Here is a 24,903-nt window from a genome sequence, read left to right as displayed (position 1 = left end):
GTGTGTGTTTGTGTGCGTGTGTGTGTGTGTGTGTGTGTGTGTGTGTGTGTGTGTGTGTGTGAATCATTAATTTCAGGGTGAAAACTTGGTTTAACTTTAAAGGACGAGTTCACAGTTTTTCAGACTGATGAAGCTGAATAGAAGCTTCACACAGACTTTAAACGACTGTGTGGACACACTGTGGATTTTATCCTCCATCACTTCCATTAAAACATATTTGAAGGATCTTTTAATATCCAGTATGAACAGGAGGAATGATTACAGACACCTGACTGCTGGTTTAACTGGGAACACTGGGAACTGGTACTTTAACGATCTCCAGACGTGTTCAGACAGATAATCAATCAGACTCCACATGCAGAGCAAAACCTTTAAATGTGTTTCATCCCCTAAATAAATCACAAGCACATACAGATCAATTCACAGCTGAACTGACCTTTATAAGTATTGATGTCAACATTCATGACTTTAATGTTTTAATTTGATGTTTTTACTGTTTTATTGTTACGTTTGTCTGATTGAGTTTCCGTTACTATGCAACAGACAATAAACAAACCTTGAATCTGAATAAAGATATTAGAACAGTGTGAGTCTGATCTGGTATTTCCATCGTCCTCCACACAGAGGATCCAGTGCTTTATTTTCACCTTTTCTCTAACTGGGAACATTGGTATTAAAGTGAAAGAGAAGAATTATCAGCACAATGTTCTCATATTTACTCAACATCTGTTCAAGGTGGAGTTTTAATTCTTATATAACGCTGATAGTTTAATGAATGATAACACGTCACATTTTAACTGTTATATGTTGTGAATCTGCAGTAACATTTATCTGTCAGTGTTTTCCTCTGAAATACACAATTATGTATTTTTAAGAACTTTTGTTTGTTATTTCAGTGTTTAATAAGTTAGAACAGTAACATAATTGAATATTTTTCACATCTAAACATCATAATAATAATCATAATAGATCTGTTTGTGGTCTCAGGCAGTAACTGCCCGTCTTACCTGATGCTAAAGTCTTTGTTCACTGGAGGCTTCAAGGCTCCACATCACACATGACTGATGTATTTATATATGACAGGCTTTATTTATCGATTACAGACACGAACAAGATCCAACTGATGGCATGTTAAAGTGAAAACACTGATTTCCAGCATGGTCCCAAGATTAAAAGACAAAGAGACATAAAGAAAAACATTCAACAAGTCAGTTTAATTTGTATATCATGAATCACACATTAAGCTACGACTTCCTGTCCCCTAAAAACACTTTAACAGGGAAAAGTGTAAGAAAGCTCAGGAAGAACAGACAGGAAATAGATTATAATGGATCTATAATATACATGAAGAATGTGATGAAGAGGATGAAGAGCAGCTTCCAGGTGAGTCATGTGACCTCCATCACCATGGAGACCTGGCAGGAGGACAGACAAGAGAAGAGACAAGAGATGCAATGATGATCAATACAGTTCCAATAAACGGCGGCGCTGAGGTACGTGAAGATTCCGTCCGTCGTGGCCGAACATCCGCTTGTCCCGGATGTTTTAGTTCACAATGGCTGCACTGACATTTCAAGTCAGTCCTCTGAACCACTGAAACAGGACTTCATGAAGCTCATTGACTCCTTCACAGTTCATGGCAGACGGCTATTTATTAGCGGACCCATCCCGGGTCGTTTTAGCCTCCACACCTGGCTGCAGTCAACCTGCGCAGCCCTCAACGTAGCTTTTATTGACAATTTTAACCTCTTCTGGAAACGCCCTGGCTTTTTCCGCCCTGATGGCCCAGGTTCACGCACTCTTACTGACAATATTCTCTACTCGATCTGGAACTCTCCCCGACTATCACCGATCACATGACCTCACCTGCTCACTTCCAGTCCGCTACCATCCTAGTTTTTGTGTCTGCTTCTAAACCTCCACTCCCACGCCCATGGACATCCCAGTTAGAACCACAGACAGACCCGACCATCTTCTGCTTATAATAGCATTAAAAATTGCAGAAATCCAAATAACTTAATTCCAGTAACACCTGTTATCATATCTGAGCATCATCATCATCATCATCATCATCCGTATGCTCCAAACATAGCATGCTCTCCTCATCGCCCCATCCCAGTCATTACAAACCACAGACCTTGTAGACAGCGAGCATCAGAGAGCAGCTCTCACATTGACCCAGATCCTGTTTACACCAGGCTGGTACCTGTTGTTGTTGGCCTGGATAAGGGGATCCAGATCCCCCGCCTGCAGTCACCCTGTCTCCGCAGAGGAGGGGTGAACCCCCGAAACCTTCAGCCGCTGGGTCGGGCACCCGGGACGGCAAGCGGGCCGACTCCAACCGAGACGGCCCTGATAAATGCTAGATTGCTAGAAAATAAGACATTCATTCTAAATGTTTTTTTTTTGTTTTTAGATTTTCTGTGTGTGACTGAAACCTGGCTGAATGTCAGAGAGTTAAACTCCTTTTCAGAACTTTTACCGCTGGATTGCACATATTTTAACTCCAGGGGAAAGACGGGGGGAGGGGGAGGAATAGTTTTTAAGAAAAGTTTTAACTGCAGACAACTACAGTCGCACTTTTACTCCAGTTTTGAACTGAATATGTTTGAGTTGGACCAATCGCATCTAGTACTGTGTGCTGTGATATATCGACCACCTAAATATAATATATAATAAGGACTTTCTCAATGACTTTTCTGATTTCTTGGCTGGTCTTATGACAGATTATGACAAGATTTTAATATTCATGTCTGAGAAGCCGTTGGTTAAAGACTTTCTTAATCTCATTGACTCCTTCAGTCTAGTACAGTCTGTGACAGGTCCTGTACAAGAGCATGGACACACACTGGATCTGGATTTGAAGTATGTGATGCAGTTTTCTCTGATCACATGCCTGTTTTATCTGAGAACTCCAGCAACACTTGTAGTGTGAAGAACAACTTTATTAGTTGACCGACGCGTTTCAGCTTGTGGCCTTTATCAGGGTCATCATAGAACACATTACAAACAACATTTGAATAAAGTAAGTTCAGTATGAAAAAAGGTAAAAAAAATTTTTTTTTAAAGTTCAAAAAATATAAAAGACAACCAATCATATACATCAAGACACATATCAGCCAATGGGGCATCTACAGAGATGGGTTTGATATATGGTCATGTGGTTTCAGGCCAATCAATCTGATTGGCCTTTATTTAAATATTGCTTTAAATAAAGTTTTTCTGGCCAATGAAATGCTCTTACAGAAAAACTGGGACAATGTCTTAGAAAAGGTCAAAGGTCGGCTCATGAAATGGAAATGGCTTCTACCTAAAATGTCCTACAGAGGTCGTGTTCTCGTGATTAACAATCTGGTCTCTTCTGCTCTGTTGCACCGGTTGGCCTGCGTTGATCCTCCAGCTTCTCTTTTATCACAGATCCAAAGGGTTTTGGTTGATTTTTTTGGGACAGGTTGCACTGGGTACCTCAGAGTGTGCTGTTTCTTCCTAAGGAGGAGGGTGGACAAGGTCTGGTCCATCTGGCCAGCAGGGGCGCTGCCTTCCGCCTTCAGTTCATTCAGAGACTGCTCACTGGGCCCACAGACCTGGTGTGGAGGACTTAATCCTGCTGCATCCTGCAGCGGTTTGGTGGTCTGGGACTGGGTTTGTCTCTGTTTCTAATGGACTCCAAGAGGTTGGACGCTTCGTCCCTGCCGGCCTTTTATAGAAGCGTCTTCTCAGTGTGGACTTTGCTGAGGAAGCAGAGGCAGGAGCAGGATGACTCTCTGTACTGGCTCCTACAGGAACCTGTACTGTTTGGAGGACTTTTGGATTGTCCCAGCTGGGGTGGACCTACTCTATCCAGACTCCTTCACACTGCAGGAGTTTCTACTCTGGGGCAGGTGGTGGAGCTGGCGGGACCTCGGTTGGATGATCCTGTTGGACTAGCTGCTCGGATGGGAGTGAGATCTACGCGAGTCATAAACCAGTTACTGAAACATTGGAAACAGAAGCTGACAGGACATCAATGCCTTCTGTTAACTGACTTTTGTGATGGCGCACTGCTGCCAAACTGTACGGACCCCTATCCCACCATTGGACTGTTTCCGGATTTCAAAAACTGTTCCAGTCCTTTACTTGAGCCTGTCGACCCTGTGGGAGCTTCTTTGGAGGACGCCTCAGGAAAGACTCTGTATAAGTTGATGGTTAAAACCTTGAACCAGAACAAACTGAATGGACGCAGTGACACCCCGTGGAGGACGTATCTGGACTTAGACCCTGACGTCAAACCTGCATGGAGGTCTTTGTATAAACCTCCTTTAACAAAGAAACATGCAGACCTGCAGTGGAGGATCCTACATGGCATTGTAGCAGTGAACTCTTTTATCTCTGTTATTAATGCTGCTGTGGAGGAGAAATGCCCCTTCTGCAGCCAAAGAGAGACGGTGTTTCACTGTTTCTCAGAGTGCTCTCGTCTGACGGCTCTGTTTGTGTTGTTGGAAACCATTTTTAGCAGATATGGAGAAATTTTTATGAAGCAGGTTTTTATTTGTGGTTTTAAATACACTCGCCAACAGAAGAACAAGTGTCAGATATTGAACTTTGTTTTGGGACAGGCAAAGATGGCGGTGTATGTGAGCCGCAGGAGGAAGGTGGAGGAAGAGCTGAATGTTGATGTGGTTCCTGTTTTTGTCAGAATGGTGAAGTCCAGACTGCTGGTAGAGTTTAGTTTTTACAGAGCTGCTCATGACCTGGAGACTTTCCAGCTGATTTGGGGTTATGGGGGGGTGCTCTGCTCTGTAATAGATGGACAGTTGAGTTTTGGACATGTGCTGATGTAACTTTGATACCTGATATGTAATTATATTATGTATGTGTTAATGTAGTGTATTACGTTTTTTTTTACAGTGTACATAGTGGATAATAAATGTTGAGTTTAAAAATCAAATCTCTATGTCTCTCTCTCTCTCTCTGGTTATTCCCTGTTGGAAGTTTACGCCCTCTTTCTGTTCTCGTTGTGTTGCAGCTTCTTTTCTCCGTCTAAAGGTATTTATTGTGACTTTATTGTGACAGTTTTCCCTGTTTGACTCTTGAATGACTCTTTGTTCATCTTGTTAGTTTAGTTCCAGTAGAAACAGCAGAAATCTGTAGTTCAGAACTCTACTAACAGTCAACACAAATCAACACGGTGGAAGTTTTCCTTCATTTTAGCGTCACTGTTCAAAGTGTCCAATAACAGCTGACAGTACTGAGTCAGTGTTCACAGATCAATAACTTCCAACATTTGTCTAATTTGTGGAGAAAAACAACAAGCTGCTCTGTCTGTATTAGTGACAGCTTCAAGTTCAAATAACTTTATTTGTTATTTACAAGGAGAAACACAGAGAACATGTGGGTCACATGCTGAGTAAAAACAGAGTTACAGTCCATAAAAAGTACAAACATAGAAGTAAAAACAGGTAAAATATCTTAATATTAGTGGTGCAACGGATCGTAGATGGTCCGTGATCCGTACGGATCGACGAGGCTGATCTTGGCTTCCGGGTGGAATTTTCCGGCATAACGCCTGTAGATGCCGGTGTTCAGTCATTTTCGAGCTAATTCATGAAATGAAAAAATGAACAAATACGGGGAAGATGAAATGAGAATGATCAGTAGAGTGCAGTTGTCCTAAATTTTGAGCATTTTAACTGTATCATATTTTTTTACAGATTATAAACTGATTTTCAGTCTTATTGTTATTTCTGCCTGTTTGCTGACGTCCCCCCCCCCCCCCCCCCCCCTAGACCCGTCCCAATCGGAGGCTGTGAATCGGATGCCAACTTCAGCCCCGTTACGGATCGCCCCCGCACAGTTCGGCACGCATGTGAACTGCAAAATTTGATGTGTCATTTAAGACAAACAGCTGTAACTGCTGTAAGTACAAGTCATGGGCAGACAACGTGTCGCTAACAGGGATTTTGAAGAACAACGATCAAACCAGCATCTAACGGGTCTGAAGTGACGTCTGCAGGTTTGTTTACATGATGTTTGATGTGCTGCAGCTGAGCAGCTGATTAGCATCTAGCTGCTAACTGACGTTAGCGGTGAATGTTTGGTGGCTCGTTCAACAAGCTGCAGGACGAGACGTGTGTTCATGTTTCTAAGTTATCATCAAGGTTTGATGACGTGGACAGAAGCTGTTTCATTCACTAACGTGTTTAAAAGAGGAAGGTATCAGGCCTCATATTGCAATTTAATTTAACAACTGACCATTGAACATTTTATATATTTTAAGATTTTATTTAAACATTGGACATCTCGAATGTTGTTTTCATTTAAGACCATGCGCAGAAGGTCCTTGATGTAAGTGTTTTACAGAATAAGGAAAGCAAAGTTTTATTTGTCCCTTTTTTTTCTTTTTTGCTGATCCGTAAAATGATCCGATCCGTGACTGAAATCCGTGATACGATCCGAACCGTGAGTTTTGTGATCCTAGTTAATCTACAACATAGAGACTGGGTGTGGCAGTGGTGGAGGAAGGGGTTAAATCTGGCCGGAGCTTTCAGACTCTGTGTGATGCTGATAGATGTGTAATGTAACTCCTTTCCTCTGACTTTAATGAACAGCTGTGGCTGTCACACAGCAGCAGCATCCATACCAGTGTCTCCAGACTGGGAGACAGCGGTAAGTATTGATTAGCACAAATACTTAGTGTCATTATATTTAGATGGATTATTAGATCACATGTTGGTTGTATGAAGGGTGGAGGATATTAGAAACAGCTGTGTGTGTTTGTCATGTGACTGAGAGGAATGATGAGAAATAATGTGTTGTTGTGTTTGTGTGAAGGTGTTTCTCTGCTATGGATCAGTGTGAGGACAGAGAGGAGGGAGTCCCTCCCTCTAAAAGCTCTCTGTGTGGGGAACATGACAGCCAGACCAAAGCTCAGAGGTGAGATGAGGATCTCTAACTGTCCATCACTGTTCTCCACCATCATTATTCACACTCAAAGCTCTGTGTGTGTTGTGTTGAAGAACAAAGAAGCAGCACAGACCAGAACCTGGACTCAGACCTGAACCTGGACCTGGACCCAGTTGTTTGTCCTTCAGGAGCGACCGGTCAAAGGATGCTGTTGTTCATTTTAAACAAGATCCTTTATCTGATAAAAAGTATGTTGTTGTCAATATTAAAACTATAAATTGTGCAGTATGTTAATCACAGGAAATGTAACTGAATATGTGACCTTTAATAAATGTATCATTGCTGTTTTTGGATCAGGATCCATCAGAGACCAGAATCTCCTGGACCTCCATCCAGCTGTGTGTCCTTCAGGAGCGACAACTCAAAGGATCTTATTATTAACTTTAAAGGACGACGTCCTGCTGGTCAGAAGTAAGCTGTCAGTCAAACGTCTGTGATTCATGTCTGAATGTATGTTGTGACTGTTGAACACGCTGTTTCTGGGGCTTCACTTATCAAAGCCTGTGATCCAGTTCAAACCAACAAGAACATGTGAGCTGATCAAACGTACTCGTTCAGACTAATTTACATACAGACGAGCCCCCAGATTGCCACATATGGTCAACACCTCCCTCTGAAAGGAGCTTTAATGTAGAGTTACTGTTTATGGACTAAAGCTGCAAAGCAGAAAAATAAAGACGAAGGACGTAATGAGGTTCAGATACTGTAGCGTCCAGGAGGTGTGTGGGAAAGCTTCCCAGCATGCACCAGGGCAACAGGTTTATGGACATAAGTTTCATTTTATGTAGATTCACTGGACACTTTATTAGGAACACCAGTTCAACCTAATGCAACAACTTTATGATCAATTCTACTTTATGTTTATTATTGAGCTCGCAGTGCTGCTGGTGAACTGGACTGTATTATATTGATTAGTGTTCCTAATATTTTGTCCACCTCATTAACATACATGAAGGAACAAAATCAGTTAAACCAAACAGCTTTTTTTACATTTCTATAATCCACAATGACAGATCAATAAATGAAGATACAGTTTGGGGTCAGGTGGTCAACTCATTCACTTTATATGATGATCAATAACAGAACAGACACTGGGAACAGCACCACTTTAACTGAGGTCATTGATTATAAATTAACTTTTAATTGTTGCACTTTTAAACAGCAGAACAGATAATAAACCTCAGTAATGTAAAGTATATTAGAAACCTTAGTAGTCTTAGTTAAATCCATTAAAATGATTGGTATATTAACACAACAGTTGATCATTAATGCAGATTGATTACAGTTGAATGTCATGAACAGTGATCAGTGACAGTAGAGTTGCTTTATGTTGCTGTAATCAGTGTTAGCAAAGCTTACAATAACTTAAGCTGTCTGTCCACCGCTTTGACTACAACCTGGAGGATCTTTGATGCATCGTCCTCAAACTGCAGCACGTCTTGCACTCGCTGGCTGAACTGAACCCAGACTTATTCTACTGCTCTGCTTGGGGCCGGAGCTTCTGGCATGTTGGAGGTTCAGGGCTCTCAGGGGCCTCTCTAGGACTAGTAAAGCTTTACCACTGCAGGGCTCATCTGGGTCTCTGTTCACATCCAAACATCACTTGAAGGACCTTCAGCTTGTGATCGTCTCTGTGTGGAGACATAATGGGCTCTATTTTTCACAGGCTCAGGGCCAGCTGGTCCAAACAGTCTTTATGCAGTTTTCCTGAGGAGCAAGTCTTCTTTTTGTGCGTCTGTGCACAAAAATCTTCTGACGAGGCGACAGGATCGATCAGGATCTAAGGTGATTAATGTTCTGCATTTTCTAAACATCAGACTGGAAAACTGTTGCTCACAGATTCCGAGTTTAACAATAAATCGTTTAAAGTACCGCGGCGGTCCTCAGGATGCGTCCTGAGCTCCATCAGATCTGTCCAAACATTTTTATTAAATAAAAGTTCAAACTCAGTTCAGAGAATCAAAATATTTCTTCTGTCATGCCAGGAGGATCTTTACAGTGAGCTTTCAGTTTTACCACTTACAGTAAAGTAAATATTAGCAGTAATCAGTTCTGCGTGTGGACGTGTGTCCATATAATCAGTGTGTAAAATAGCCAAACAAACAGAGTAGACCTACATCAACATCTTATATGCTGTGAACAAATAAAACATGTTGGTGAAAACATTTTAAAACAGGTTTAAACACAGTCCTGCTTACTTTACACAGCGTGGACACCTTCATTCATCATTTATATATTTGGACAAACTGATAGAACTTGTGCACTTTTCAAACACTAACCAGCTAATTTCCAAACCCAGTGTTGGATGTTTATTTATAGATATTGAAAGCATATATGAGGACTTTCAAATATAACGATGAGGATAAGAACTGTGGAGTTTAAATGTATTAATTATTCAGTATGAATTGTTTGCACCGGTTTTCCAGCAGCTGCAGCACATGAGAACACATCAGCTTTATTTTCATTCTACCACTGTCAGCATGTTTGGACTGATGTATATTAATATTTGAGGAGTCCTGAAGGTGTATTTTGGAGCTTCAGCTGCTTCACAGAGGTGAACTCTTCTCTCTCACTCAGCCTCTCTCACCGTTTCACCTGCTGCTGTGTTTAAAGGTGATGAGAGGAGCTCATGTGATTGGTCATTATTGAAGCCCACCTGACTCCACCTGCATATACTGCATTCCTCCACTATTCATGTATTCAGTCTCTCCTCCATGTTACGCCTGGCTGAGCTCAGAGTGAGCCAGTGCTGATGGTCGCAGAAATTGTAAAAATGTTTTGGTCACACGCCACACGCCAGGAATTAAGACCTGGATCTGGATCTGGATCTGGATCTGGATCTGGATCTGCGCCCTGTTTCAGGAAAATAGAGCCCAATGTGAGCTCATTCTTCATGATTCCTCCACAGAGTGTACCAGGAGAGCTCAGAGGTTCCCAGTGGTCAGTCTGCCCAGCAGCATCAAACACACCTGGACTCCATATTTATGGTCTGTACATGTACAACAACTACTTTTACATCTATTCTGTTCACAATCATCTCCAGGCTGCACTTTGTAGACCAGTGGATTGTCAGTCTGTCCAACATGGATCTGATGTTTGCTTCATATTTTCAGTTTGATTGTGTCATTCATATAGTATTCTGTTCCAGCTGCTGGAGGAGAACATCGTCACTTTTGTGAAGAATGAGCTGAAGAAGATGCAGAAGGTTCTGAGTCCAAATTACCCAGAATGCTTAGAGAGTCAGAGGGAGGATGAGGAGGTGTTGGACAGTAAGGAGGAAGAGCAGAGGAGGAGCAGCAGAGAGGCATTTCTGAAGATCACACTGCACTTCCTGAGGAGAATGAAGCAGGAGGAGCTGGCTGACCGTCTGCAGAGCGGTAAGACGATTTCTATAAAGATTTAACATGATGGATAAATGAGACATTTACTGACGTCTCAGGAGATGGAGGGAAATATGTTTATATACTCATTCTCTTAGTCCAGTCAATTTAATTGTAGAGCACAAGATCACTGTAGGAACAATTGAAAGTGTTTTATAGAGTGATAAAACAGTAAAACAGTAAAAATGAGGTTAGATACAGGCAGACATTACACACACACACGTTCACACACATACAGTCTAGTTAAAAGCTAAACAAAACAAACCACAAATCATCTGCAGACTGTTTCATACTTCAGGAGCGTCAGCAATAAATAATCTGTCACCTGATGGAATGAACTCTGGGAAAGAAGAAGACTGTCCTGGTTACCTGAGAGCTCTGCCTGGCTGATAAAATGGAAGCATGTCAGATACTTTATATATTCAGGGGCCATTTAGTGCTTTATAGACCAGTTCTATAATGGTCAGGTAGCCAGTGAAGCAGCTCTTTGGTTCTAGTCAAGATACAGACGGCTGCATTTTGGATAAACTGGAGGTGTTGAAGGGATTCAGCAGGACGAGCAGTAAAACAGACGTTACAGTAATCTAGTCTGCTGGTAACAAAGACATGGACAAGAGTCTCTGAATCTGCCTGAAAGATAAAACTACAGATTCTCAGGATATTTCTGAGATGTTGGAAAGATGTTTTGGTGATTTTACTAATGTGTGAGTCAAGATTTAGATCAGCATCAATAATAACTCTGAGGTTGTTGATTTGGTCAGTGATGGTAAATGACTTGGACTCCAAGTAGGTGCGGACCTGCTGCCTCTGTGCTCTCACACCAAACACTGATTTATGTTTGTATCTGTTCAGCTGCAGGAAGCTTTTTGACATTCAGAGATCAATATCTTTCCAGCAGTTGATCAGTAAATCTAATAGGTTAATGTTATCCAGAGACAGTGAGATGTACAGTTGGGTATCATCTGCATAACTATGATAACTGATCTTGTGTTTTCTGATGACAGAGCCAAGTGGACTCCATACAGCATGTCAGATCTGTTAGAGCTGAATTTACCCAGAGAAACTGTGACAGTCCAGTGACAGATTTGAACCATTGTGGTAGAGTGTCGGACAGGCCAACCTAGCTCTCGAGTCTTTTAATAAAATGTTAAGGTCGACAGTATTGAAAACGGAGCACAGATCAAGCTTAACCAGCACAAAAAGATGTTTTGCATCAGTGATAAGAGTCATTAATAATCTTGACGAGAGCTGTTTCAGTGTTGTGAAGATGCTGGAAGCCAGAAGATAAACAACCTTCTCGATTATGTTACTAATGTTTAAAATGGGTCAATAGTTGCTTAAAATAGCAGGGTCAAGATTTTTGTGTTGTAATAGGTCTAATAACAGAGGTCTTTAATGAATGAAGAAAGATTCAGTCTGGAGCGAACAGTTAACAATGGTAAGTATATCATCTGCTAGGTGGCAAAAAACAGATTTACAAAGGTTGCAGGAAGAGATTCAAGGGGAGATGTGGATGATTTGATTTGGCTCATAGCTCCCTGGAGCCCACCATGGAGAAATGTTTGAAGGTGGTTTTAACTAAAGATCTTCTGAAGTCTTTGGGGAAATGAAACACTGAAATATTTGCTTCATACTTCATTCATTGATCTTATTTCTTGTGTGTTCATTCAGGGACTCCTGCTGGCAGGTGTCAACGTAAACTCAAGTCTAACCTGAAGAAGAGGTTCCAGTGTGTGTTTGAGGGGATTGCTAAAGCAGGAAACCCAACCCTTCTGAATCAGATCTACACAGAGCTCTACATCACAGAGAGAGGGACTGCAGAGGTCAATGATGAACATGAGGTCAGACAGATTGAAACAGCAACCAGGAAACCAGACAGACCAGAAACAACCATCAGACAAGAAGACATCTTTAAAGCCTCACCTGGAATAGATGAACCAATCAGAACAGTGATGACAAAGGGAGTGGCTGGCATTGGGAAAACAGTCTTAACACAGAAGTTCACTCTGGACTGGGCTGAAGACAAAGCCAACCAGGACATACAGTTCACATTTCCATTCACTTTCAGAGAGCTGAATGTGCTGAAAGAGAAAAAGTACAGCTTGGTGGAACTTGTTCATCACTTCTTTACTGAAACCAAAGAAGCAGGAATCTGCAGGTTTGAAGACTTCCAGGTTGTGTTCATCTTTGACGGTCTGGATGAGTGTCGACTTCCTCTGGACTTCCACAACAATAAGATCCTGACTGATGTTACAGAGTCCACCTCAGTAGATGTGCTGCTGACAAACCTCATCAGGGGGAAACTGCTCCCCTCTGCTCGCCTCTGGATAACCACACGACCTGCAGCAGCCAATCAGATCCCTTCTGAGTGTGTCGGCATGGTGACAGAGGTCAGAGGGTTCACTGACCCACAGAAGGAGGAGTACTTCAGGAAGAGATTCAGAGATGAGAAGCAGGCCAGCACAATCATCTCCCACATCAAGACACCAAGAAGCATCCACATCATGTGCCACATGCCAGTCTTCTGCTGGATCACTGCTACAGTTCTGGAGGATGTGTTGAAAAGCAGAGAGGGAGGAGAGCTGCCCAAGACCCTGACTGAGATGTACATCCACTTCCTGGTGGTTCAGTCCAAACTGAAGAACTTCAAGTATGATGGAGGAGCTGAGACAGATCCACACTGGAATGCAGAGAGCAGGAATATGATTGAGTCTCTGGGAAAACTGGCTTTTAAACAGCTGCGGAAAGGCAACCTGATCTTCTATGAATCAGACCTGACAGAGTGTGGCATCAATATCAGAGCAGCCTCAGTGTACTCAGGAGTGTTCACACAGATCTTTAAAGAGGAGAGAGGGCTGTACCAGGACAAGGTGTTCTGCTTCGTCCATCTGAGTGTTCAGGAGTTTCTGGCTGCTCTTCATGTCCATCTGACATTCATCAACTCTGGAGTCAATCTGCTGGCAGAGGAACAAACAACATCCCAGAAGTCTGAAACAAGAGAAGACAAATCTGCAGAGAAACATCTCTACCAGAGTGCTGTGGACGAGGCCCTAAAGAGTCCAAATGGACACCTGGACTTGTTCCTCCGCTTCCTCCTGGGTCTTTCACTGCAGACCAATCAGACTCTCCTACGAGGTCTTCTGACACAGAGAGGAAGTAGCTCACAGACCAATCAGGAAACAGTCAAGTACATCAAGAAAAAGATCAGTGAGAATCTGTCTGCTGAGAGAAGCATCAATCTGTTCCACTGTCTGAATGAACTGAATGATGATTCTCTGGTGGAGGAGATCCAGTGGTATCTGAGTTCAGGAACTCTCTCCACAAAGAAACTGTCTCCTGCTCAGTGGTCAGCTCTGGTCTTCACCTTACTGTCATCAGAAAAAGATCTGGACATGTTTGACCTGGAGAAATACTCTGCTTCAGAGGAGGTTCTTCTGAGGCTGCTGCCAGTGGTCAAAGCCTCCAACAAAGCTCTGTAAGTGCACAAATAGTTATTTATTGATTTATTGATTGATTTATTGCAAAGATATTCAGACAGATTTTTTTCTAATGATGATTTATTAAATATTTTTTCCAAATGTATTCTACAGACTGAATGGCTGTAACCTCTCAGAGAGAAGCTGTGCAGCCCTGTCCTCAGTTCTCAGCTCCCAGTCCTCTAGTCTGAGAGAGCTTGACATGAGTAACAACAACCTGCAGAAATTAGAACTGCTGTCTGCTGGACTGGAGAGTCCACACTGCAGACTGGAAACTCTCAGGTAAGCTCATGTTTGTCTCAACTGGTTTGAGATATTTCTTTAAACTATAAACACCGTACAGTTTAAACTGCCTCTCTCATGTCAGTATTTCAGAATCTCCTCTTCATCAGGATTTTAAATTTCACAGTGTAGAAAATCTGACATGTTTCTCAACTTTAGGTTCATGTGCTGTCCAGCACACAGATATCATCCTTGATATATATAAAGAGGCTCATCATGTTTTGATACCATGTTATTTATGTTACCAAATTACTGTTTATTCCGATTGATTGATTATTAACTGTCACATCTCCGACTGGTTTTGAACAGAACACCAAAGATAGTGTTATATCATCGAAGTTTAGCCTTATTTTAGCACAAATGTTATTTGTCTTGTTGTTCATTATTCACTTTCCAGACTGACTGACTGTAACCTCTCAAAGAGAAGTCTTGAAGTTCTGTCCTCAGTTCTCAGCTCCCAGTCTTCTAGTCTGAGAGAGCTTGACCTAAGTAACAACAACCTGCAGGAATTAGAGCTGCTGTCTGCTGGACTGGAGAGTCCACACTGCACACTGAAAACTCTCAGGTCAGGATTCATCAACCTGTTCAACTGATCACCATTTAAACTGTGATTTATATGAGTAGACACCTGGACATTTTCTCTACTCAAATTATCTTCAGACCAGTTGTGTGTTTAGACCCTGTGAATAACTTTCTTTAAACATATTTTCATTAGTTTTGTTCTGTCTCTGGTGTTGGAACCTGAAATACCAGAGAGGAGTTTTAAGATTCATAAACTGAATGAAGAACTGTGTAACTGGCCCAAAGTAAAATACATACAGTTAGCCAGTGAACAGTTTTTGATGATCATAATTTTTACTCGCCATGGTGTATGACAGTTCACCCCAGCTGTGGTTATCCATCATTTAATTCTTATTTTGTTTCAAACAACCTTAAAACTCTGGATGTTACTGAAACTGAGTGAGGGAGTCAGAAATGTTTCCTTACTGTTAGTTTTTACTTTTATTTCCACAACGTTCAGACCGTATATACCACATTAGTTGGGATTCCTGTTCTGTATTCGACTGTGAGCATCTGAGACGGAGTCATTTATCTCTGTGACATGTTGGATGTTTGATGTTCTTACAAACTGTAGTCAGTCTGTCACCTGCAGCCCTTCATCTAATCAGCTCACTGTGGCTGTTTCTACTTTTTCTATTCTTTTATTTAGACCTGTTCTTATGCAGTGAAGACTTAGCAGTAGGGGTGTGCCCAAATACAAATACATTATTTGGCAAAGCACAAATAGTGGGTTTTTTACAAATGTTTTTTTCATACAGATATTTCAAAAAGTATTTGTTTTCGGGAAGAAAGAAAGAAAAAGTGAAAAACCATACTAGTTTATTCATGAATACTTATTGTAACACTTTAATTTTCTAAAATTAAAAGCGTAATAAAAACAAAAACAGGATTTTTAAGCCTCTTTCCACTTTTATTCAAATACAAGTACAAATAATTTTGCTGCCTCAACAAATACAGATACAAATACAAATACTGGGCTCTCCACATATCCCTAGTTAGCAGTTGCCAACATCATGTTTACTAAGGTTACAGTAGACTGTAGCTACTTCATAATAAGAGCCTTACAGCTGTGGACCATTTGAATTGTTAAGTAGTGACTGGAGGTGTTAAGTTGTGTTGTTTTGTGTCTGCAGGCTGTCAGGATGTCTGATCACAGAGGAAGGCTGTGCTTCTCTGGCCTCAGCTCTGAGCTCCAACCCCTCCCATCTGAGAGAGCTTGATCTGAGCTACAATCATCCAGGAGCCTCAGGAGAGAAGCTGCTGTCTGCTGGACTGAAGGATCCACACTGGAGACTGGACACTCTCAGGTATGGACAGACAGGTGGACACTCTTAGGTATGGACAGACAGGTGGACACTCTCAGGTATGGACAGACATGTGGACACTCTCAGGTACGGACAGACAGGTGGACACTCTCAGGTATAGACAGACAGGTGGACACTCTTAGGTATAGACAGACAGGTGGACACTCTCAGGTATGGACAGACATGTGGACACTCTTAGGTATAGACAGACAGGTGGACACTCTCAGGTACAGACAGACAGGTGGACACTCTCAGGTATAGACAGACAGGTGGACACTCTCAGGTGAGGACAGACAGGTGGACACTCTCAGGTACGACCAGACAGGTGGAGACTCCCATGTATAGACAGACATTATACATAATTAAATGTATTCACAGATATTGTTTTATTTGTGGGGTTTGTTTGTGTATTTGCAGATCTGTTTTATATTTGCAAAATATTTTTGTGAGTTTACAAATCTGTTTATGTATTTGTGGAAAGTGTTTATATTTACAGATTACACATTTACACACAGATTGTTGATCTGTTCACACAAATCATGAAACAAATCTCTCTCCATAATGACGGTAAGCTGATTTTTCAGTCTTATTGTTATTTCTGCCTGTTTGCTGAGGTCTTATCTGCTCAGCATTAAAAAGTCTAAACAAACTAATACTCCAGTATGACAGCTACATCACAGGCTCATAATCCTCCGTTTTATTCATTTCTACTGTAGTTTGTTTTCTTAATGATCTCAATCCCTTTATTAAATTTGTGAAAACTAATAAAGGACAATTTCACTGCTTGTTAACATCCAGACCACATTAGACCAGGTCCAGACCACATTAGACCAGGTCCAGATCACACTACACCAGGTCCAGACCACATTAGACCAGGTCCAGACCACATTAGACCAGGTCCAGATCACACTACACCAGGTCCAGACCACATTAGACCAGGTCTAGATCACATTAGACCAGGTCCAGATCACATTAGACCAGTTCCAGACCACATTAGACCAGGTCCAGACCACATTAGACCAGTTCCAGATCACATCAGACCAGGTCCAGATCACATCAGACCAGGTCCAGACCACATCAGACCAGGTCCAGAACACATTAGACCAAGTCCAGATCACATCAGACCAGGTCAAACCACATTAGACCAGGTCCAGATCACATTAGACCAGGTCCAGACCACATTAGACCGGGTCCAGATCAGAGATCACTATACTTAGACCTGTCAGATCTGGACTAGATTAACACAGAGACTCCAGAGACTCATTAAAACACAGTTTCAGATTTGTGAAACCTTTATTCTACATTCTTCAGAGGTAGGTCGACAGCAGTTATAACTTATATCCCTCAACAGATGTTTAGATTTCTTAACAGAGAAATAAATTATTGTTTGAGATTAAACTTGGTAGATATTTGTGTGTTTTTCTGAGTACGTTTTACTTTTTTTAACTTGTACTATTTAAGTATATTTACTTTGTAATTGAAAGAGAAATAATACTCCACCTAGACAATAACAACAGGCTACATCTTGGTTTCAATATTTACAACAACTTGTTGTAACTTTTTTTTTTCTTAATTTCAAACTGCAACTTAAAAGTATAAAGTAATAATTTATCCTCTGGAACAATGTGCCGTTGCAGGAACTGGAATAAATTGTGTAAATTTAGTTTGAGTAGAACTTGGTTGTGCCTGGTACATGGCATACACTGTAAACAAACCTGATCCATTAAATCTGTATTGTCACTGTGTTTTCTATAACGAGTAGAAAGGAAATAATAAATCCTAAATTGTTAGTGGCAGATGTAAAAAGGGAGAGAAGAAGGAAGAACATAAAGAGTGAAGGAAAGGCAGTGAGAAATAATAGCAACAGACAAGTAAACAGGAAAAGCAGAGAATTGGAGGGAAAAATAAAAGAAATTCGAAGGAAAAGGGAAATAAAAAGGGAAAAGTAGAACGACAGATAAAGAACAATAGAGACAGGATGGAAGCTGTGCATATGAATATGAGAAACGCAGGAATATGGAAGAGAGGAGATAGAAAGAAGGAGGAAAAACAAGGAAAAAAGTAAAAGATAGGAAAATAAAAAGTAAGATAACAACAACAGGTTCAACAGGTAAAGGGTTAATAATAATGATGATAATAATAATAATAATAATGTAGTTATTTCTTTATATAGAATTTTAAAACAAATGTTACAAAGCAATAAAAAGTTAAGACAATAAAATAACTAGTGTCGACTCAGGCAGAACAAAAGGGACGTGATACACACTGGCTAATGACTAGGGTGCTGTGCAGCTCTACAGTATTAACTCTCTGGATAATGAGGTCATGAGGATCATGTCTGCAGGCAGGTCAAAGGTCAGGTGAACAGAGAAAGTAGGAACACAATAAGGACAACCGGTGGGCAGGAGGAGAATAGCAGCGTCTGAAATGATGGAAAATGTTGGTGGACAGTCAGTCAAATGTAGAAAACTGTAACAAAGTACTGAAAGAAAGCTCTTTATAGAAATGTCTTCATATATACGTCTAGATATATGTATATAGATATAGATATAGATACACACAGGCCTCGGTGAAGGCTTTGGCAAAGTGAGGAGACTAACATTGGCAGAAGCAGTGAGAGACGTCGACGTTGGCCAGTTAGAGGAAAGATGACAGAACAACAGTAAGTTTAAAGAGTAAATGAAGCAGTTGACCAATCTATGAAGATGTTTTGATTGTTTTTAAAAAGGTAAAAATAACTTTTCTACTTTTGTTTTGAAGTGAGAAAGAGGAAACCTTCATGGCAGTCAGAAATGAAATGCAGAGACGTGAACTTCTACTGTAAATTTCAGATAACAAAGGCCGGGTTGTTGCAACACTGTTAATCATTAACATTGCCTTTTTCACAAGTAGAGTAAAAGCTTTGAGATCATTAAGAAAACAAACTACAGTAGAAATGAATAAAACTGAGGATTATGAGTCTGTGATGTAGCTGTCATACTGGAGTATTAGTTTGTTTAGACTTTTTAATACTGAGCAGATAAGACCTCAGCAAACAGGCAGAAATAACAATAAGACTGAAAATCAGTTTATCATCAGTAAAAAATATGCTTCAGTTAAAATGCTCCAAACCTGAGGACGGAACGAGTCATTTTATCTCAATGAAAATCGTCTCCTTCAAGTTTATGACAAACTGCCAAAAACGAGCCAATGAGATGCAGCAGCGAAACAACAAGCGTTTAAACAGCTGATCAGTGTTTAAACAGTCAATAATATCCAGTAAATAGTGAAGCTGCCTGTTTCATTACTTTACATTCATGTCATAAATATAGAAATGTCAATTAGATGATAATCTGCACGAGAAATGAAGAAAAAGAGAAAAGAAATCGTTTATAATAATCATCTGGAGTCTCATTTATTAAACAGGATCCACGCTAAAAGTTAACGTGCGCATGTAAGCGCGTATATTTCCCTTCATAGATCACCGTGGAAATGTGCGCACGTAGATCAGCCTCATGTCCCGCCTCCACGCGCCCACATTCAACCCTAAATGGTCGATGCAAAAGCCTTCATGAATATTGATGTTCATGTGTCTCTTTCAACGCACCAATCAGTCTCTTTGTCTTTAGACACCTGACCAATCAGTGTCGAGAGTCAGCGTATCGGACCCGCCCACGTCACTTGCGCTCAGCAGCAGCAGAGGAGGGACCGCAGCAGCCATGAACGGACTTTTACCGTTTTATTTCCACGTTTTCAGACGTCTTGAACTTATGTGTGTAACCAAAACAAGCATAAACAACTTATGGTAAAGTCAGACATCTCTGGTTAAATGTTACCCTGCAGCGGGCCAGCTCCCAGTTAACCAGTATGAGTCGTTTTTACACCACACACTCAATATCTACTGTACAATAAACACTGTAGTGGTTGATATTGACATACAGGTGTTTCTCTAACTGACACAGTGAGTGCAGGTGGTGAAGATGTGGCGGTGAGTGTGTGTGGCAGCCACCGCGGTGTCTCCAGTGTCTCTGCGCTTAACAACACACATAAACTACACGGGAACTAAACTCATACCTGCTGATATATGCACAGTATAACCAAACATTAAACATCTATCAACACTCTGTCCTGCAAATATGTTTTAGTTACGTTTGTTTAAGTTATTGATGTCATCTTGGATTTCTACAATGGATGATGATAATTTCATCGGTTAGTTAACGTGTCTGAGGTGAAAATGAATCAGTATATTCACACTGAGCTACTATCAGAGAAAGTAAAGCCAGACTTTGCAGAATCCTGCCACATCCTGACATCGTTCATTTCAGCAGCTGCTGCTCCGGGTGAGACAGCGCTGATGAAACGTTGACTTTAAGATCTGACTTGTTTTATATCTTTTCATATTGAAAGATGTTTATGGAATAATTACGGCTGACTGCAAGCCCCAGTACAGATAACACTGCTGGTTTGAATGTTCATGATAACGTGGATCAATAATTAATGTTTGATATGAAGTGAGATTAAATGTGTGAGAGGATTATTATACATCTGGCTTTAATTCACCACCTCACCATCTGTCGATGATTTCCCGTCTTGTAAATGTTGGTACGCCTGCTCAGAGTTTACGTACAGCTGCACACATTCTCCCAACAAGTTTGTTTTTATAGATCATAACTTTGTGGGAAGTGGCGTCGCCTCTTTCAGCCTCTTTCTTTTTTACGCAACGATTATAAATGAGACCCTGCTTATAGTGATCAGTTCGACCAATTTGATCAATTTTCTTGTTTGCACGTTGCAGCTAAATGTAGCAGGCAGCTGTCGTTTACGTGATTTTATCATTTGAAGTTTTGCACTCAGCAGTTTATCTTGGCAATCATTTTTATTTTATATGAAGTATTTATTTGATCCTTTGTCTCAGAGCTGCTTTGGTTTCCTGTTGACTGAACTAAAGGAACATAAATCTCACTCAGCTTGATATTGATACTAAATGTTTACATTTGATTCACTTTTTTTCTTTGAGAAAAACATCAATCTAGAACCTAATCTATCAATGTATTGATGGAGAATTGATTGAGAATCAAGACACACAGGTGGACACTCTCAGGTGAGGACAGACAGGTGGACATTCTCAGGTGAGGACAGACAGGTGGACGCTCTCAGGTGAGGACTTTTTCTAGAGTGATGTCATGTCCATGTTTGCATGCTGAAAGAGAACGTGCTGCTCTGACCCCCCTCCTCCTTTCAGGCTGCAGCCTGCTGGAGTCCGATGGTTGACACCAGGTCTGAGGAAGTGTAAGTGTGTTTTTCATTTCATTCATCAAAACAAAGCTCATTCACATCCTACTGAGGATGAAGATGATGTCATCATCAAACAGATGATAGATCAATAACTGCAGCTGTATTGTGTCTCGTTCTCTCCATCAGATTTCTGTCGACTCACACTGGATCCAAACACAGTAAACACAAACCTCAAACTGTCTGACAACAACAGGAAGGTGACACGTGTGTGGGAGGTTCAGCCATATCCTGATCATCCAGACAGATTTGATGACCGTCAGCTGCTGTGTAGAAATGATCTGACTGGTCGCTGTTACTGGGAGGTCGAGTGGAGAGGAAAAGTTGATATATCAGTGAGTTACAGAGGAATCAACAGGAAAGGAGACAGTGAAGACTGTTTGTTTGGATTTAATGATCAGTCCTGGAGTCTGATCTGCTCTGATGGTCGTTTCTCTGTCTGGCACAATAAGAGACAAACATCCATCTCCTCCTCCTCCTCCTCTGTCTCTAACAGAGTAGCAGTGTATGTGGACTGTCCTGCTGGCACTCTGTCCTTCTACAGAGTCTCCTCTGACACACTGATCCACCTCCACACCTTCAACACCACATTCACTCAGCCTCTGTGTGCTGGGTTTGGGGTCTACTGGTCTAACTGGTTTGGTTCCTCAGTGTCTCTGTGTGGTCTGGAGGAGGAAGAGTCTCCTCCTGTTAGAGAAACTTTCTCACTGCTGACCAGATAGTTCAGTCTGTACAGGATCACACACAGCTGATGGTATTTAGTACCAACATGATCTCTCACTGCTTGTAAATGTAAACATGGTTTCCACATGATTGACAGTTTGTTTGTAAAATGAATCAAATGATAAACTGAGTCCAGTTGTTGTTGTTTTCTGTTGTTAGTGTATTAGAAAGGCTTGAACTGTAATGGGATAATGGGAATGGGATCTTCACAATGTTTAGTTGTAGTTCTTCTAGTAGTTTCATAGTAACTGTGTTACCTGATTCCTTCACTTATTTAGAGATCACATGACAAATGATGGTCAGAACAACAGGCCTCCTATTGGCTGGTTAAATGAACACCTCTAATGGTGAAGGCTGAGGCTCAGCAGCTGGAGTGTGGCTGCTTTTATGCTGCGTTCATATCATATTGGAATGATGCTAATTATGAGATTCTGACTTGTAAATAGAATTCAGGTCAACATTCAAGTGGTAATTATGAAGTGGAAAAGCTGAAAGCTCTGATATTTACTGGATATGGTGGATTATTGTCAATAACAGTATTTTTGAGCCTCATTCCACCAACTTTGTAATCATGCAGCCGTCTTGATTTGTTGTGTGACATGAACGCTGGCGAGTTGTAAACTTGGGAATCTTTCCCGCCTCTCAGCAGTCGTAGTGAAGCGTCCAGCTGGACAGAAACACGACTCCACATGAATCATAATGTATAATTGAATAACTTGTAAGCTGCTGGTTTGTGATGAAACAGCTGCTGCAGGTTGAAGAAACGTGTTTCCTGCTGTAATAAAGACTCGGAGTCCTGCATCTCTGCAGTTTGTGTTGTGATACTTGCAGCTCCACGTTGTTGTGGAGGAATATTGTGATTATTATGTAATAATGTGTAATATGTTACGGCCTGGTTATTAAAGTGAAGAGAAAACGTTTAGTAAGTGTGAAACATGAAATTCAAACTTTAAACACATCTGGAGACTCAGACTTTATTGGTCTGAAGCAGCTGAACTTTCTCTCTGCCCAGGAAATAATCAAAGGAATTCAAATATTTGAGTCAACAAGACAAAACTGAATCTGTCCAACAGTCGTACAGAAGCTCAGAAATATTAACTGCTTTTCCAAACCGCTGTCAAGGAAAATTAAACTTTGATCTGTCTTAAAACCCAAAACGGCCCCAAAATAAACAAGAAAAGCAATAATATGTTTGTATTTATAAAAATTCATTTGTTTTAAATACTTCATATATTTTTCAGCAATAAAGAAAATATAAAGAATTTCTAAATTAAAAAAATACCCAAAAGATTTAAAAGTTTCCCAAAATGTCCCTTAACTTTCCCCTTTCACAGCAAATACAGAAAATGACATTTCAACAGGTAAATATGTGTATTTTAGAAACATTCCTGAACAATGTTTACACACAAAAAACATCCATCAAACATCAATCAGATATATGTATATATATATATATAGATATAGATACACACAGGCCTCGGTAAAGGCTTTGGCAAAGTGAGGAGACTAACATTGGCAGAAGCAGTGAGAGACGTCGACGTTGGCCAGTTAGAGGAAAGATGTCAGAACAACAGTAAGAGTTTAAAGAGTAAATGAAGCAGTTGACCAATCTATGAAGATGTTTTGATTGTTTTTAAAAAGGTAAAAATAATAATAATATATTATATGTGTTGTTGTATTGTGGGTATTTCTAAAATCCTGGCTACAGCCCTGAATATATACACCAGAATAATGTATTACAAACAAACAATGGAGCAAAATGAATACGTAACCATGGAAACAATGATGCTAATTATGAGATTCTGACTTGTAAATAGAATTCAGGTCAACATTCAAGTGGTAATTATGAAGTGGAAAAGCTGAAAGCTCTGATATTTACTGGATATGGTGGATTATTGTCAATAACAGTATTTTTGAGCCTCATTCCACCAACTTTGTAATCATGCAACCGTCTTGATTTGTTCTGTGACATGAACGCTGGCAAGTTGTAAACATGAGAATCTTTCCCGCCTCTACCATCCATCCCATATGATGTGAACCAGTGGCGGCTGGTGACTCACAAAATTGGGGAGGACAGGAGGAAAACCAACATGGAATCTTACAACAAACTGCATCAAACTATATCATTGTCTCTACCTGATGAAATCGGAGGGGTGGGGCTTTCAAAAACAAAACCCCCTGAGTGGTGAAGACATAGCATATACATATTGTATCTAAACAAAGAAGAGCTCATTTAAGCCATGGAGTGGTTCAGAATGTGTCATTTTACCAACAAAGCGAAATTCAAATTTATAGTATTGTTCTATTGTTACAACAGATTTATATTCTCATCAGAAACAGACAACATATCACATGATTTACACGTGTTTCCTGTGTATTTTCTTAGTATACAGAAATATATAAAGTACCACAAAGCTTATGATGTGATACAGGAACAGATCAGTGCTGAACACTAAAAACATTTACAGATCTAAGTGTAGGTTCACATCAGAAAGTATTGATGCACGTATCAAATGCACGACTTACACACTCTGATCTATGTGCACAACATACAAAATTTAGTCTACAAAGTTGACATGTTAACACTTGTTATTCTAGTTACTTTAAGCTTATTACTCAATATAGACTCAGCTTAAAAACCAACTGAAGAAACTGTCAGAAACAAGCAGCCAGACCTCCTGCACACTCATTCACTAATCACACAACATCAACAGGAGACTGAACAACCACTCAATTAAAAACGGGATCGATTCCAAATGAATGAGTGAGTCCAGACATCTCACTGTAACTTCAACAAGCAAACTACCCACAACACATTATATGATCTCTGCTGCATTCTTGTTAAGGAGATAAATTCACACAGCAGCCACACAGAGAGACATTTAACCATCAGAGATGAAATTAGCAACCAAAGAGACAGAGAGAGAGAAGCTGTATCTGACTCATGTTATCTGACATCTTCTT

The 24,903-nt window shown here is 40.6% G+C and overlaps 1 protein-coding gene across 1 annotated transcript in view; it reads left to right on the top strand.

The window, feature by feature from the left end:
• The first annotated feature begins 6,382 nt into the window (after positions 1-6,382).
• The window catches only part of LOC121886186 (NACHT, LRR and PYD domains-containing protein 12-like), a 281,314-nt gene continuing 262,793 nt past the window's right edge, over positions 6,383-24,903 (top strand). The window contains exons 1-8 of the mRNA XM_042396122.1: positions 6,383-6,645; positions 6,811-6,912; positions 6,996-7,130; positions 7,240-7,353; positions 9,851-9,929; positions 10,091-10,319; positions 11,994-13,797; positions 13,913-14,080. Coding sequence (XP_042252056.1) covers positions 6,824-6,912; positions 6,996-7,130; positions 7,240-7,353; positions 9,851-9,929; positions 10,091-10,319; positions 11,994-13,797; positions 13,913-14,080 — 2,618 coding nt within the window. The 5' untranslated portion in view covers positions 6,383-6,645; positions 6,811-6,823. The remainder of the gene's footprint in view (positions 6,646-6,810; positions 6,913-6,995; positions 7,131-7,239; positions 7,354-9,850; positions 9,930-10,090; positions 10,320-11,993; positions 13,798-13,912; positions 14,081-24,903) is intronic.

Source organism: Thunnus maccoyii, chromosome 19 (genome assembly GCF_910596095.1).
Source record: "Thunnus maccoyii chromosome 19, fThuMac1.1, whole genome shotgun sequence".
Taxonomy (NCBI): domain Eukaryota; kingdom Metazoa; phylum Chordata; class Actinopteri; order Scombriformes; family Scombridae; genus Thunnus; species Thunnus maccoyii.
The sequence above is the reverse complement of the archived record's forward strand: the minus strand, read 5'-3'. Positions and strand labels throughout refer to the sequence as shown.